This window comes from Hipposideros armiger, unplaced genomic scaffold (genome assembly GCF_001890085.2).
Source record: "Hipposideros armiger isolate ML-2016 unplaced genomic scaffold, ASM189008v1 scaffold_287, whole genome shotgun sequence".
NCBI classification, from domain to species: domain Eukaryota; kingdom Metazoa; phylum Chordata; class Mammalia; order Chiroptera; family Hipposideridae; genus Hipposideros; species Hipposideros armiger.
In genome coordinates this window covers 1,302,349-1,319,163 of record NW_017731637.1, presented here as the reverse complement: position 1 = coordinate 1,319,163, position 16,815 = coordinate 1,302,349, and the positions used below count along the sequence as shown (strand labels likewise).

Here is a 16,815-nt window from a genome sequence, read left to right as displayed (position 1 = left end):
AAAGAGAAAAGGAACCTACTCTTCTACATAAATGGAATTCTGTAAGTTGTTGTTTATTTATAACATGCATTTTTAAATCTCTTATATGTGTATAGATGTCCACAAAAACACAAAATTAAAATTTAGCATAAGGTAAAACTTGATCTGTAGTCAATCATGATTTTTATACATTTAACACAGGCATTTGTTCTATTGCCATAGCTCTTAACATTCACTGAAAGGGTATATTTTCAAGAATCTCAAAGTAGTGAATTTTATTTACAGTTGTTAATTATGTTGTTAATTTCAAGTAACCAGGTAAACCTCAGTTAAGTTATATTTACCATCTTTATATAACGTATTATTTATATTCACCAAATAAAAGTAAATAATTAGTCACACTTTTCTCCCTATGTCATGGGGAAAAGCTTACTCAGATATATTTGTGTGGTAAACAGATGGTGTTGGCCTCTGTATGTTGTCCAGGGTCTTAAATGAAAAGCTAAATTGTATTTCTTTGATAGAAACATTGTTGATGTACAAAATTCTCGTCCCATTGAAGATTTATTCAGGATAAATATGTCTGAGAAGAAAAGGTGCAAGAGAGTACTTGAACAGGTAATTTTCTCAAGATTACTGTATAAATGGTATGTTGACTTTTCTGGGTGTTGGTGAAGAAAAAAGTACCAATCTTATTTCTGTATTAACTTTGATGAATAACCTGCCTACTGTTATATGACAATTTGGTTAAGAGTGATGCCCCTGCAGTCTTTGGAGGAGAAATAGAGCTGAGTGAAGGGGACACTGGAGGATGAAAAGATGGTTTGAAAGTGAGAAGCCAGGGGCCGGCCAAGTGGCTCAGTTGGTTAAGAGCGCGAGCTCTGAGCAGTAGTCACCGGTTCGATTCCTACTTGGGCCAGTGAGCTGCGCCCGAGCTGAGCTGCCACTGAGTTGATGAAAGTGCATTCTCTTAACAATAAGATTGCCAGTTCAACTCCCACACGGGAAGGTGGGCTGCGCCCCCCTCCTCCCGCCCCTTCCCTGCAACTAGATTGAATGCGGCCACTGGACATGGAGCTGCACCCACCACAACTAAGATTAAAGGACAATAGCTTGACTAGAAGCTGATGGGTCCTGGAAAAAACACAGTGTTCCCCTTCTCCAATTCCCCAATAAAATCTTTTAAAAAAAAGAAAGAAAGCAAGAAAGTGATAAGCCAGTTGGCCACTTACATGACCCTCATAGGTATTTATTCTTGGTCCCTTGGTAGCTTAGCCATGACTCCAAGCTTCTGTCCATAATTTTATTTATTTAGGAACTTGACTTTTTGAATTTGGTTTGTCAGTAAGCTTGTATTAATCAAATTCATAAGAGATGAGTAATAAAGCACAATCCAATTTATTAATTTAAAATCTGTTAAAGAACTCAGGTTTGGCTGCTTGCCACTCTTGAGGCAGTGTTTAAGAGACAGGATTGGTAGAAAGAAAAGGAGGTTTATTAAAAATGCCAGCATTCCAGGAAGATGTCCAACTCCTGTCTCAAAAGCCATCTTCCCCGTTTCTAGACCGTTTCTTCTTTCTGGAAGAAGAAGTAGAACAAAGGAAAGGGGGAGTTAGCCAGGTGATTCCTGGGTGCTAACATCTGGGAAAACTCTTTTTGGGGGATCTCTTTTGCTTCGAAATAATGTTGTCTAGGACCCAGTCGTGGGGGGAGATTTGTGCATCATATGGTGGAAAATTGCAAGGGAGTTGCAGCCTAGTTATGGGCGTCTGGACGTCTAAGGGCTGAAAAAGTCCATGTTCTTTCTCATGATTAACCAGATTAATAAGGTATGCATGTAACCTTGGGAAAACAGAGCAATTGAGTCGGGGAGGAGGGAAAGGAAACAAAGAAAATAATGAAAAAGAAAAATAAACTAGATTGTTAAATCTTGAGACATATACTGTCACCCTTACAAGAGTGGAAGAAGCTATACTTGACCAAGCCTAGAAAACCGGATTTGTCATCTAAGGTCGTTATTACTTTGGATTGTGAGGGCTGGAAACTGAATTAGTAATTAGAAACCTGCTTGAGGAAGACATGGACAACCCTCCTAAGGCCTTGCAGCCCAATCGTGTTCAATCCTTACACCCTTTACTAACTAAGCTCAGGGAAAGTAGAGAACTTTGCTTTAGTCATAAATTTCTGTAGCAGAAGCAGTATCTGAGTCCACATTTCTTTACTTTAATAACTTCTTCATTGGTTTTCTTGACTAACTTCTTTAAGGCATCAAGCATTTACTGCTATGGTTTTCTTCCTTATAAAACAGTCTGATCATATCACTTCCCTTCTCAGAAATAATCTGGGCCTAAGTGTTCTGTGGAAGAGCCCCTCTGGTCAATGAAAATTAGTACAACTTTTCTGGAAGGTGAACTTGAAGAACCTTTAGAATGTTCGTACCTTTTGACCCAAAAATGCTATTTCTAGGAAATTATTCTATGGACATAAATAGAAATATGCAAATTAATATATAAGGGCATTTATCCTGATACCATTCATAATACCCAAAAATTGAGATGATTTTTAAGGTTGAGGTGTTTAGTAGGGTGTCTGGATTATATAGCTAATTATATGTGTTGTGAATGAATTTATAAACCGTTATACCGCTACAAGAAAATATATAACATCATACATATTTTTAAATATAGCTATATATACATAATTTGACATTCCTATAACAATATAGATCTATTGGGATATATGTCACCTTAGTGTTTTTCATTTATTTAATAAATGTTTACTGAACACTAACTCAAAATGTATTAGGCACCATTTTAGACACTTGGGATGCAATAATAAACAAGCTAGACCAAAATCCCATTCCTCAATATATCTTTAATTATGTAACATTATGTTGAACACTCTATACCCAAATAACTAACTTGCTTTTTAACAGTATAGTTCTTTGGATACCCATGTCCAGTGTTTTTTGTTTGTGTTTTCTCCACTAAGTTATAAAATTCTTCAGAATGGAAACCATGTCTCTTTCATCTCTGTGTTAGCCTTGCCTTGCCTATATCATGAGCTTGATGTTTGTAGAGTTGGACAGTGTTATTTCTTGATGGATGGAGAAATTGGACATATTAAATAGTAAATGGACACTTTTACATGAAATTTACAAAATGCATTGTGACGATATCTTTGTATATGAGTGTATTAGTTTGTGACATTAAAAACATGTTACCATTTTAATAATTCCATTTAAATNAAGGAAACAAAGAAAATAATGAAAAAGAAAAATAAACTAGATTGTTAAATCTTGAGACATATACTGTCACCCTTACAAGAGTGGAAGAAGCTATACTTGACCAAGCCTAGAAAACCGGATTTGTCATCTAAGGTCGTTATTACTTTGGATTGTGAGGGCTGGAAACTGAATTAGTAATTAGAAACCTGCTTGAGGAAGACATGGACAACCCTCCTAAGGCCTTGCAGCCCAATCGTGTTCAATCCTTACACCCTTTACTAACTAAGCTCAGGGAAAGTAGAGAACTTTGCTTTAGTCATAAATTTCTGTAGCAGAAGCAGTATCTGAGTCCACATTTCTTTACTTTAATAACTTCTTCATTGGTTTTCTTGACTAACTTCTTTAAGGCATCAAGCATTTACTGCTATGGTTTTCTTCCTTATAAAACAGTCTGATCATATCACTTCCCTTCTCAGAAATAATCTGGGCCTAAGTGTTCTGTGGAAGAGCCCCTCTGGTCAATGAAAATTAGTACAACTTTTCTGGAAGGTAAACTTGAAGAACCTTTAGAATGTTCGTACCTTTTGACCCAAAAATGCTATTTCTAGGAAATTATTCTATGGACATAAATAGAAATATGCAAATTAATATATAAGGGCATTTATCCTGATACCATTCATAATACCCAAAAATTGAGATGATTTTTAAGGTTGAGGTGTTTAGTAGGGTGTCTGGATTATATAGCTAATTATATGTGTTGTGAATGAATTTATAAACCGTTATACCGCTACAAGAAAATATATAACATCATACATATTTTTAAATATAGCTATATATACATAATTTGACATTCCTATAACAATATAGATCTATTGGGATATATGTCACCTTAGTGTTTTTCATTTATTTAATAAATGTTTACTGAACACTAACTCAAAATGTATTAGGCACCATTTTAGACACTTGGGATGCAATAATAAACAAGCTAGACCAAAATCCCATTCCTCAATATATCTTTAATTATGTAACATTATGTTGAACACTCTATACCCAAATAACTAACTTGCTTTTTAACAGTATAGTTCTTTGGATACCCATGTCCAGTGTTTTTTGTTTGTGTTTTCTCCACTAAGTTATAAAATTCTTCAGAATGGAAACCATGTCTCTTTCATCTCTGTGTTAGCCTTGCCTTGCCTATATCATGAGCTTGATGTTTGTAGAGTTGGACAGTGTTATTTCTTGATGGATGGAGAAATTGGACATATTAAATAGTAAATGGACACTTTTACATGAAATTTACAAAATGCATTGTGACGATATCTTTGTATATGAGTGTATTAGTTTGTGACATTAAAAACATGTTACCATTTTAATAATTCCATTTAAATTAGTTTTACTTATTAATTTTGGTCATGTTCACCATTGTAAGTGATGATTAACATATGAACAGATTGAATATGATGCTGTTACTTTATTTGTTTTCAGCAAGGCTTTCCAAAATCCAGAATACTTAACTTCATAAGTTTATTTGATTTTTTTTAAAATTTTTTTTTTAACACCCTGTTTTTTTGTGTTATAGGCTTTCAAGGGAGGTTGCAAAGCTCCTCATGCTATGATATCATCTTGTGGAACGATCCCAGGAAATCCATATCCCAAAGGAAAACCTAGTCGTATAAATGGAATTTTCCCAGTAAGCATACTTTCATGGCTATATTTGAAAATTCTTGTGCCTAAATGTGAAATTTAGAATAGTCATTATATTTCAAGAAACTGCCAGTTGGGAGGCTTCTACAAAGGAAAGAAATTTTATTATGTCAGCAACTTAATACATAGATTTACCACTGATTCAAAGTTCATATGTAAACCACATTAAAGTATTTATGTAAAACGTACAGAAGAACAAGCCAAACAGAAAAGAAGATGATTTTGTTTTATTTTGTTTTTCCAAGTTTTTTAGAAGCACCGATTTACATTTAGTAAAGAAGCATTTTTCGGATTCTCAGTATTCCTCAGTCAGTTTCACAGTTAAGTATGTTTGGGAAACTGCGCACAGTGTTTCCTTCCTGGAGAATCCCTTTGTATAATAAAGGCTCTGAGAAGTCTTGTAAGAAAGAAACTTGTTTTCAAAGCATCCAGTGTTCCTAAACTTCTTTGTAAACTAACTCTTCAAAGAACAATAGTATATTTGTATTACAGTACTGTAACAAATAACCCTAAAACGTAGTGGATTAAAACAATAAACATTATCTGAGAGTGGCTTAGCTTGGTTCTGGCTCAGGGTTTTTCGTGAGCTGCACTCATCCGAAGGCCGACTGGAGCTTGACTGTGCTTCCAAAGTTGGCCGCTTACCAGCCTGGCTCGTTAGTGTTGGTTTTTGGCGGGGGGTGGGGGGGGTCTTTGAGCCTCACCATAAGGACCTTTCCATAGTGCTGCTGGAGTAACTTGTGGCATCACGGCTGACTTCCACCAGAGCAGATAATCTAGGAGAAGGCAAGTGGAAGCTGTGTTGTCTCTTATGACTTAGCGTTGGAAGTCCAATGCCATCATTTCTGGAATATCCTGTTTGTTACACAGGTTTGCCCTATTCATTCTGAAAAGGGGCTGACTGCACAGAGCATGCGGGAGGTGAGGACCCTTGGGGACCATCCTGGAAGTTGGCTTCCAGCCATTTAGGACACATGCTATTAGGGGGACACCTTGTAACAGTCTTTCAGCTTATTCTGATCTGGTAATTACAGCAGTCTTGAATGAGGTCCCATTTGCCCTTGTACTTCATGAACTATCACAGTTAATGCTTATCGAGAACACTATTTTTTGCCATCTAGTTTTAACTGTAATACAGGTATTTTTTTTTATTCTTTGGGTATGATACATTCTGTAGCATTGGAAGTCTATATCTGGTTGCACCAATTGTGGAGGGCAAAAATTAGAATGTGCTTTATCTTCTCCTCCTCATGTGTATTGTGTGTATACTTCTGAGTACCTCTGTACATGTTCGGAGGGCTCTGTGGCCGAGGAGGGTTGAGGACCTCATCAGGGTCATGTAGCCAGGGCAGGCGTGGGGCTGGAATCCAAGTCTTTAACTCCTACCAAGTTAAGTCGTTTTCTTCACTGTAATACAGGCATGCCTCGAAGACATTGTGGGCTCGGTTCCAGACCATCTCAGTAAAGCAAATATAGAAATAAAGCAAGTTGTAATCTTTTTGCTGGTGGAGGTCTTACCTTCAATTTTTAAAAGATGCAATATCTGTGAAGTGCAATAAAGCAAAGCATAATAAAATGAGATATGCCTGTACACTGAGGGGTTTTGTTTTGTTTTGGTTTTGCTTTGGGGTTTTTTCAAGTCTCGATTATCTTCTTTTTATTTTATTTTTTAAAATAGGGAACCCCTTTGAAAAAAGATGGTGAAGAATGTACCAATGAAGGCAAAGGAATAGCTGCACGGATTCTCGGACCGTCCAAACCAGTACGTTTAGAAAACAAATGAAAACAAGCATTAACTCTTACATATAGTTTTCTGTCTATTCAAAGCATAAATTCTGTGTTAGCATTGTGAAGTTTAAAATATACTAAAAACTCTTGGAAAGTGCATGGTCTAGGGCAACATAGGTTAATTACTTGACAGTGCTAAGGGGCCTTGTGAGTTTAATGTTTTATTTTAAGGTGAGACCAGTCAATTTGTTTTTGTTTTTTTCTCCAGCTACATTTAGCTGTTCACTTGGAGTATGGAGTATGGAGAGTTCACTTTAACTAAGGTTGTGGTTTGGCTGAATTAGTATTAGCGTTAGAAAAACAAGAATGGAGCCAGGAGGTTGAGAATATTTTCAAGGGAGTGATGATAATGATCAAGGGGAACATAAACTGAACAGAAGGCAGCCCCGTGGACTGAAGGATCACTGGAGTTGAATGAAGTACGAGAGGCCTCCACACAGCCACCTCGTACTTCTCCGTGTCCACTTGACGAGAAGTCCAGTGGCAGCTGTTTATAGCAAAGGAGTCACAGATCATAGTCTTTGCACAAGACTAGTGCATCATACTGGACTGCCATTATGAGAGGTAGAAAGAATGTGGGTCCTATAGCACCAGAGGAGCCCCTGTGCACCAAGGGTGCAAGTGTGCGCTCCCTGGAGCAGGTATGCGCGCGCTCTCTCTCTTTCTCTCTCCCCCCCTTAAAAGTACAGCATTTGGCTTAGCTTCAGATACCTCTGGTTTCCTAGAGACCAATCTTTTAATGTTCTTTGTTATTTATATAAGGTCCATTAATGGTAAAAGATTGGTGGATTTCAAAAAGCAAAAAGAATAATTACTGAAATTCATAATTCCAATCTATATTTTACTAGAGTTGTCAGAATACTGAATGCTAAAGGAAATAGTGCTTTTTTTCTCCCAAAAGGAGAAAAGAGAGTAAGAATGCTAAGATGATTTCCTAATGAGTTTAGGAAGATGTTGGAGGTTCTTGGGTAGCTGAGATTCCAAAAGCTAGTGGATTTCTTGCGTTATGTAGGAAGAGATAGGAATTCTTGGATTAACCTAGGCCAGGTCAGAGAGGATAAGGTCTGACCCTTCACTGGAGATGATTTAATGCTGAAATAAAAAATAAATACCTCTGTAGCGGTCTTTGGCAGTATCTACCTTTGGAATATAATAGGAACCACATTTTTTAAAGCAAAGAAATTTTTCTCATTTGTGCCATGTGTTGGTTCAATAGCATTAGCTTTGTCGGGGCATTTTTAGCCTCTTTAAATATTTTGAGAGAGAAGTTGTGTTTTGTTTTGCAGGAGACCACTTACTTGGTTTTTTTCTGACTGCTGTACTTTGCCCCCTCATCTAGCCTCCTTCAACATACAATCCACATAAACCTGTTCCTTATCCAATACCTCCATGCCGGCCACACGCTACTATTACACCAAGTAAGGAGTTCTTTCATTTTTTTACATATTTTTCATTTTGCTTTTTATTTATTAAATTGGAAGTAAATGTTGGTATATGTACCTGGGAAATCTCAGGCACTTTTGAAATGTGCTGTGATGAGTTTAACTTTGCCACAGTCAGCATCTGTGGTCTATTAGTGTCTTGCTCTACAGCAGTGCAGAGACAGTTTATTTAGGATATTTGCCTTTTGATAAGTTAATTATAGGTTATTTTTAACCATTATTTATTATTACGGGTTTTTGCTTTGGTAAATCATGTTGGATCCTTTTGATAGTTGGTGTTCAGAGGACTCATTCATGCATTTAACTTTAAAAGGTCCAGTGTATGTGCTTGACAGAAAGGAGAAATAATTTTAATACGGTAGGTTTTGCCTGTCATGCCAGTCAGCGAGCTTCCGCCTGGAGTCAGCCTGCAGAAGGAAATAAGAGTCTCCAGTTAACTTATTTGATCTCAGCTTTCACCTAATCCTAGACCCAAACCTCCATGTAAAATGCAACTCTGTTACATAATAGTTTTAAAAATAGATAGGTGCATTAATACAGTTTGAACTCCTGGCCACAAAATGACACTAAATTATACATATTTTTTTTCTATTATATTTTTATTTTAGGTGCTTACAACAATGCAGGTCTGGTACCACTAGCCAATGTCATAGCTCCAGGTGTACCCCCTCCACCTCCATATACTCCTAATCCAGTAGGAACAGGTAAAATGTTATTATGGAGTGTTCAAAGTAAATAACTTGTTCATACATAAATGTTCTCGTAGAGGGAATAGTTGTTTGAAATGGTGTGTCGTAGCACGGGAAGCACAAACTCAAGGCGTTGGTGGATCTGAGTATGATACAATGTTCCACTAGAGTGGGCTTCGCCTTCATGTGTGAACACAGCAGGCTATAGAAACAAGAATCAGTTCTCATCAGCAAGAAACTTGTACAGGAAAAGTATAATTGACTTAATGAACGTCATCGTTTGGGCAAATTACTTCTACCACGGGGAGGAAAGGCTTGTAAGGAGGTGCTCAGAAGGGCTCACTTAAACTCTTTTGCAAGCACTTTCCAACTCATCCTTTTTCTTTGGGTATATTGGGAACATGGGGTGTGAAGTATAAACATTTTTCTATGTATTGCCAAACTGTTCTCCAAAAAGACTATGCCAATTTATACCTGCCATTGAGAGGATATGAGCTTACAGCTTCTTCACACCCTTTCAGCGTGAGGTATTATCAGTTTTTTAACTTTTGCCAATCTGATAAGACTGATTTTGCTTACATTTTCATTTTTGTTTCTTTTACGAAAGTTTAATTTTTATTCTATTATTTATTTGACTTTATAGTGATTCTTTTTTAATGTGCAGCTTTTAATTCACTGCCATTTATTTTTATTTATGTGTAGGGTAGGGAGAGAACTTAATTTTTTTTCCTGCCTTCCCAGAGACTCAAAGTTACTTAATAGTAAATTCTTTTTCTCTTTTACTAGCCACAACGTTTCTGTTGTTTGCAGCTGAGTACTCTGACTGATGAGAGCTGCAAAACGCTTTTTCCAAAATACATCATTTTATTTCTTGCCCTTGTTTGTGTATGGACCTTTTGCCTTTAGAATTTTAGGTTTTTGCACAGAGAAACAGAGGCTATGAAAGGAAAGCTGGAACCATCTTCTCTTGGTTCAGATCTTCTTAACCTTAGGTAGTCCAGGTAACCTAGGTCTTGTGTAACCCCCATGCCATCTGGAATTTATTTTCATATAGGGGTGAAATAGAAGTTCTTCATTTTTTCTCTAGATGATAACCATTTGTGCCAGCATCATTTATTAACTAATCTATTTTCTCCACTGCTTTGAAATACCACATTTACCCTAAGTTTTCATATACTACACATGGCTCTCACTCTAGGTTCTTTGTTCTGTTCCATTATATTTATTTTGTGTTATGATGCTACCATATTCACTTGATTAGCAGATTTACAGTGTGTTCTAATATCTGGTAAGGCTAGCTTTGTCTCAGTATATTTTCATATTTTTCTTACCTGTTTTTGGAAATTTATTCTTCCTTCTGAACAATTAAGATCGTTTTATGCAATTAAAAACAGCTGAATTTATCTATATATAGTTATATAGTAATTTGGAGAGAATTAACATTTTTATGTTAAGTCTTATCATTTAATCATATGTCTGTCTTTATGTCATCTCAGTTAGTAGTGTTCTCCCTCCACCCCCGGCCTTATTTGATCTCTTTCAAGAAGATTTCATAGTTTTCTTTTTTTTTTTTAAGGATTTTATTGGGGAATTGGGGGAGGGGAACAGAGTTGGGAAATCAGGGAAGGAGAACAGACAAGTTGCTGTCCTTTTGTTCTTCAGTCTAGTTGTGGGGACATTGCTTCACTGGCCCATGTTGGTATTATCATTGCGCTCTTGCGCTCTTCCCAGGTGAGGCAGTTGCTCGCCAACGCCAGCTGCCGGCCGCTCACCGTAGATTACGGCAGCTCACTGCAGCAGGGGCTACAGCCTACGCCGTTGCCGGCGACTCATGGTAGCCCAGCTCTAGGTCGAGCTGTTGTTCACCATCTTAGCTGTAGAGGGCAGTGTCACTGGCCCTCATGTGGGATCCAAACTGGTGGCCCTGCTGTTCAGAGCTCGCACTCCCAAGCCAGCTCTTAACCAACAAGCCACTCGGCCAGCCCCTGTAGTTTTCTTGATTGTAGGTTCTTTGCCTTATGTTTGTCTCTAGGGATTGTAGAGGTATTTTTTGTTACCATTGTAAATGAAATATCTCATTTCTAGGTACTTCTTACTAATTACCTATCCTAGTTTTTTGTTTTGTTTTTGTTTTTCCTTGAAAATGTCTTGAGTTTTCTAGGTATAAAATAATGTTGGTTGAGTAATACTTTACTGTAAAATATTTCTTTTTTCCCTGGCCTTGTTGGATATTAATATTGTCCTAATTCCTTTTTGTTTTCATTTTATAAAAGAATTTTGCCTGTATCTTTATTTTCAAATTTTTTAAAGGGCTTTGTTTATTTGGTAGCTTAGTTGGTTTATAAGTTATGTATAGATGGATTCTGATATTTAAACCAGTGGGGGAGAGACTTAATAGGAATTTCCAACAACCATAAAAATTACATATTTGTTCTTAATCCTTCCATTTTATTTTTGTATTCATTATTATTCTTTTATCACAGCTTTTCATTTTCTTTACTTTTATTTACTTGGATTAGTCAAATGCTGTTTTATTTTTAACAATTCTCTTCTTGCCTTCATGCAAACTTAAAATTTTTATCTTTAATACTGCTAGTAATCACCTCCATATTCTTAGTGGCTGTCAGTATACGTAAACTAAAAAGAGCTGCTTTATGCTCCACCATTTGACTTTGTACTCCCTCTCCTGTTTCATCAACTTGTGTGTGTTGTTGGAACTGTGCATCTTGTCTTCTGTGCTTCTGAACTACGGCTTCTTACTGTTGCTTCTGTTCTTTGATTCCTTCCCTGATATGCTCGTTCTAGTTTTCTTTGGTTACAAAATTTCTGTAAGCAGTTTCTTCGGAACGGGCACATATATAGGGATGCAGGGCTGTTGATGAGAAACCCAGTTTCAGGTCATTTTTTTTTATGAGAATCTTGACCTCTTTCTGTAAGCTGACAAAGAAAAGTTTCCTTATTTTTAGAATTCAGAAATGTCTTTAACCTTGGAGTTCAGATATTTCACCAGGATGTGTAAGTGTGTATCTTACCGTTATTCTTTCTGGGAACTCTGTAAGCCCTTTGGGTATGAAAACTCAAGTCTTTAAAGCTTAGGAATTTTTATTTTTATTGTTCATTTAATTATTGCTTTTTTATCTGTTCTTTTATCTTTTTTTGGTACTCTTATTTTGCACTGTATTTGTCGTCTCAATATTTATGATACTTTTTTTTTGGTATTTTTGCCAATTTAAATGGGACTTTAAATGGGATTATTTCTAGATAAGTAATTTAGCTTTTAGTAATGTTATTTCTAATCTTTACCATTCTTGCATTTATTAATTTGGAGTCAGATTTTTATATCTAAAAGTTTTCACCTTCTTTGCTTATTGCAGTATTGTATGTGTATGTGTTCTTAATTAGCATTACAGGTTTTTAAAGTCCTTTTTGTTTCTTTCATTGAATCTCCACTGATAGGCCATCTGTTCTGGTTGTTTATTTGTACTAAGTCCCTTAAACAAGCTATGATATTTTTTGGCTCACCATGTCAGGGATTGTGGGTTCTCTTTGCACCTTATTCCTGTCACATTATTGGTTTCTTGGGCCGTTTTGTCAACCCATGAGAGGTAATTTTTTTCCCACTGTATCTTTGATTAATGGTTTGGTGAGATAGGTCCTTTCCCGAGGAGGGTGGGAAGGAACATGCTTGAGGTTCTCAGTCTCACAGGCTGCAGCTCAGCCTAAACTAGGGTAATTCTCCTTGACAGCTCGTAGCGTAAAGCCTTTTTCATAACTGACTGCAGTAAGAGGGCAGGGCCACTTTTCTTTCTGTTTGCTTGGGTAATCCATGTGGCTTGCGAGATTGGTATCTCAGATGGCAGTGAGTTCTGTACTCACCATCCACTTTCTAGTCTTTCCACTGTGGTTGGCAGTGGTGCCCAGAAATAACTGTCTGTCATCTTAGCCAGTGACAGTGGTTCCTTTCTGTACTCCAGCTGCAGGCTATACTTTCTCCTGCATGGCACACTCAGGCCATCATCTTTCCCGAAAGTGTTCATAAAAATATCTATAAAATAACAATGTTTATTTAAAACCTTGTAAGTTAAGGAGAAATGGGGGAGGAAGGCAGGGAGAATCAGTTGCTCATAATCCTATCATTCCACATATAGTTACCACTGTGATTTTTGTTTATTTCCTTTCTTTTTCTATAGGCATACATTGTTTTTCCTAACATAGTATATACATACATAGCCTGGGCTTGTCTTTTTTTGAACGCAATCTCTGATTATTATGGTGGTAGATAATTTGATTAAAGCTTAAAATCAACTTTTATTTATCTATTTTCATATAGAAAATGAAGACCTTTCCAATCAGCCAAAACCTACACAGAATCAAAGTAAGTACCAAATTTGATCCAGAGATAACTGATGTCTTTCTTTTTTTTTTTAGATTTTTACTGGGGAATTGGGGGATGGGAACAGTGCTGGGGAATTGGGGGAAGGGGAACAGACAAGTTGCTGTCGTTTTGTTCTTCAGTCTAGTTGTGGAGGACGTTGCTTCACTGGCCCAAGTTGGCACCATCATTGCGCTCTTCCCGGGTGAGGCAGCTCAGTTGCCGGCTTCTGGACGGCCGCTCACTGTGGCTGCTGGCCGCTCACGCTGGCTGCTGGCTACACACGGTAGCCCATGGCAACCCACTGCCACAGGGGCTGCAGCCTACGCCGTCGCCAGCGACTCACGGCAGCCCAGCTCCAGGTTGAGCTGTTGTTCAGCATCTTAGCTGTGGAGGGCAGTGTCACTGGCCCTTATATGTGGGATCCGAACCGGGGCCCTCTGGCGTCCCAAGCCAGTTCCTAACCATTGCGCCACACGGCCTGCCCAACTGATGTCTGTCTTGATTGTATACTCTTGTTATTCACTGAGAATAATTTCAGTTGAGTGTACTTGGAATCTTTATGCTTTGGAAAAAGTTTCTGGTTTAAAGAATTTAATTGATCAGTACTTGCTAAAGGTGACTTGATAGTCATGAAATGCACATACTAACTGGCTTTGAAATTAATCATAAAGCTTTGTATCCTATTTGCAAAACTTTCAGTGTAATCTAAATGCAATGTGGATTATATCAATGTTCACTTTGCATTATGTAATATTAAACCTTGTTTCCTTTTTAATGTCAACACATAAGGTGATAAAAAACCCTTTTGACATGTTATGTCAGATACTATTATTTTTTTAATTAAAAAAAAATTTAAATGCAGTTGTCATTCAATATTCTATTAGTTTCAGGTGTACAATAGAGTGGTGAGACATTTATATAACTTTGGAAGTAATCCCTCTGATAAGTCTAATACTCAGCACCATATATAGTTATTATATACAATCTTATTGAATATATTCCCTATATTCACTTTACAATTTGTAATTCTTACTCGCTTCTCCTTTTCACCCAGCCGCTCAACACCCCTGTAATCTGGCAACCATCAGATTGTACTCTGTATCTATGAGTTTGTTTTTGTTTTGCTTGCTCATTTATTTTTATATTCCACATAAGTGAAATCATATGCTCTTTGTCTTTCTCAGTTTGACTTATTTCACTTAGGATAATATCCACTAGGTCCATCCATGTTGTTGTAAATGGTAATATTTCATTCTTTTTTTATGGCTGAGTAATATTCCATTGTATATATGTACCACATTTTCTTTATCCATTTGTCTATAGACACTGAGGTTCTTCCATATCTTGGCTATTATAAATAATGCTGCAATGAACACAAGGGTGCATATATCTTTTTAAATTAGTGTTTTGGATTTCTTAGCATAAATACCCAGAAGTGGAATTACTGGGTCATAAGATAGTTCAATTTTTTGAAGAACCTCCATACTGTTTTCATTGTGGCTACAGTAATTTTGCAGTCCCATCAATAGTGCACGAGGGTTCCCTTTCTCCACATCCTTGCCTGCACTTGTTGTTTGTTGATTTATTGATGATAACCATTTTGCTGACGGGTGTGTGGTGGTATCTAATTGTGGCTTTCATTTGCATTTCTCTGATGCTTAGTGACGTTGAACATCTTTTCATGTCTGTTGACCATCTGTATGTCCTCTTCAGAGAAATGTCTATTAAGGTCCTCTGTCTATTTTTTAATCGGATTGTTTGTTTTGGTGTTGAGTTGAATGAGTTCCTTGTATATTTTGGATATTAACCTCTTATCGGATTTATCATTGGCAAATACCGTCTTTTATTCAGTGGGTTGTCTTTTTGTTTTGTTGACGGTTTCTGTTGCTATGCAAAAACCTTTTAGTTTGATGTAGTCCCATTTGTTTATTTTTACTTTCGTTTCCATTGCCCAAGGAGATGTAGACAAAGAACTATTTCTAAGAACAGTGCCAAAGAGTTTACAGCCTATGTTTTCTTCTGCAAGTTTTATGGTTTTGAGTGTTTAATGCATTTTGAGTTTATTCTTGTATATAGTGAAAGAAAGTGCTCCACTTTCATTCTTTTGCATGCATCTGTCCAGTTTTCCCAGCACCATTTATTGAAGAGACTGTTTTTATCCCATTGTGTATTCTTGCCTTCTTTGTCATAAACTAATTAACCGTATAGATATGGGTTTATTTCTGAGCTCTCTAGTCTGAGCCATTGATCTATGTTTTAGTTGTTTTTCCTAATACCATGCTCTTTTGATTACTATAGCCTTGTAGTATGGTTTGATATTAGGTAGCTTTATACCTCCAACCTTATTCTTTCTCAAGATTGCTTTGGCTATTCAGTGTCTTTTTTTTAAGATTCTATTGGGGAATTGGGGAAGGGAACGTTGTGTTTTTCCAGGACCCATCAGCTTCAAGTAAAGCCGCTGTCCCTCAATCTCAGTTGTTGAGGGTACAGCTCAGTCTAAGTCCAGTTGCTGCCCTCAATCTAGTTGCAGGAGTGTGCAGCCCACCATCCCATGTGGGAATCGAACCAGCAACCTTGTTGTTAAGATCACGCGCTCTAACCAACTGAGCCATCCAGCTGCCTATTGGCAGCTCGCAGCTGCTCAGCTCATGGTGTTGTAGTCAATCTTAGTTGTGCAGAGTGGGGCTGCGGCACAGCCTACCATCCCATACGGGAGTCAAACCGGCAACCTTGCTGTTAAGAACACGCACTCCCACTAGCTGAGCCCCCCTGCCAGCCTCAGGGTCTTTTTTTGTTTCATCTAAATTTTGGGATTGTTTGTTGTAGTTCTATGAAAAATCTCATTGGTGTTTTGATAGGGCTTACATTGAACCTGTAAATTGCTTTGGGTTGTATAGACATTTTAACAATGTTGGTTCTTCCTATCCATATGCTTCCATTTATTTGTATCTTCTATACCTTTCTTCAGGTTACTATAGTTTTCTGAGTGCATGCCTTTGACCTCCTTCATTAAAATTATTTCTAGGTATTTTTTATTCTTTTTGATGCAGTTGTGAATGGGATGCCTTCTTAAATTCTTTCTGATAGTTCATTATTGGTGTATAAAAATGCAACCAATTTCTGAATATTAATTTTGTATCCTGCTACATTACTGAATTAATTAGTTCTCATAATTTTTGGTGGAATCTTCAGGGTTCTTTCTATATAGTATTATGTCATCTGCAACTACTAACAATTTTACTTCTTACTTTACAATTCGGCTGCCTTTTATTTCGTTTTGTTTTGTTTTGTTTTGTTTTGGTGGTATTGCTGCGGCTAGGACTTCCAATACTATGTTGAGTAAAAGTGGTGAAAGTGGACATCCTTGTGTTGTTCCTGATCTTAAGGAAAATGCTTTTAGCTTTACACTGTTCAATGTAATGTTAGCTGTGAGTTTGTCATACATGACCTTTATTATGTTGAGATTTGTTCCCTCTGTTTCCACTTTGCTGAGAGTTTTTATCATAAATTGCTGTTGTGTTTTGTCAAATGGCTTTTCTGCATCTATTTATATAATAATGTGATGTTTTTATCCTTTATTTTCTTTATGTAGTGTGTCACATCAATTGATTT

At 36.9% G+C, this 16,815-nt stretch overlaps 1 protein-coding gene across 1 annotated transcript in view; it reads left to right on the top strand.

Moving 5' to 3' along the window:
• The window catches only part of PROSER1 (proline and serine rich 1), a 41,104-nt gene that overhangs the window by 13,216 nt on the left and 11,073 nt on the right, over nucleotides 1-16,815 (top strand). Inside the window, exons 6-10 of the mRNA XM_019658719.1 lie at nucleotides 4,785-4,895; nucleotides 6,588-6,671; nucleotides 8,037-8,115; nucleotides 8,748-8,843; nucleotides 13,159-13,203. Of these exons, the coding sequence (XP_019514264.1) occupies nucleotides 4,785-4,895; nucleotides 6,588-6,671; nucleotides 8,037-8,115; nucleotides 8,748-8,843; nucleotides 13,159-13,203 (415 nt within the window). The remainder of the gene's footprint in view (nucleotides 1-4,784; nucleotides 4,896-6,587; nucleotides 6,672-8,036; nucleotides 8,116-8,747; nucleotides 8,844-13,158; nucleotides 13,204-16,815) is intronic.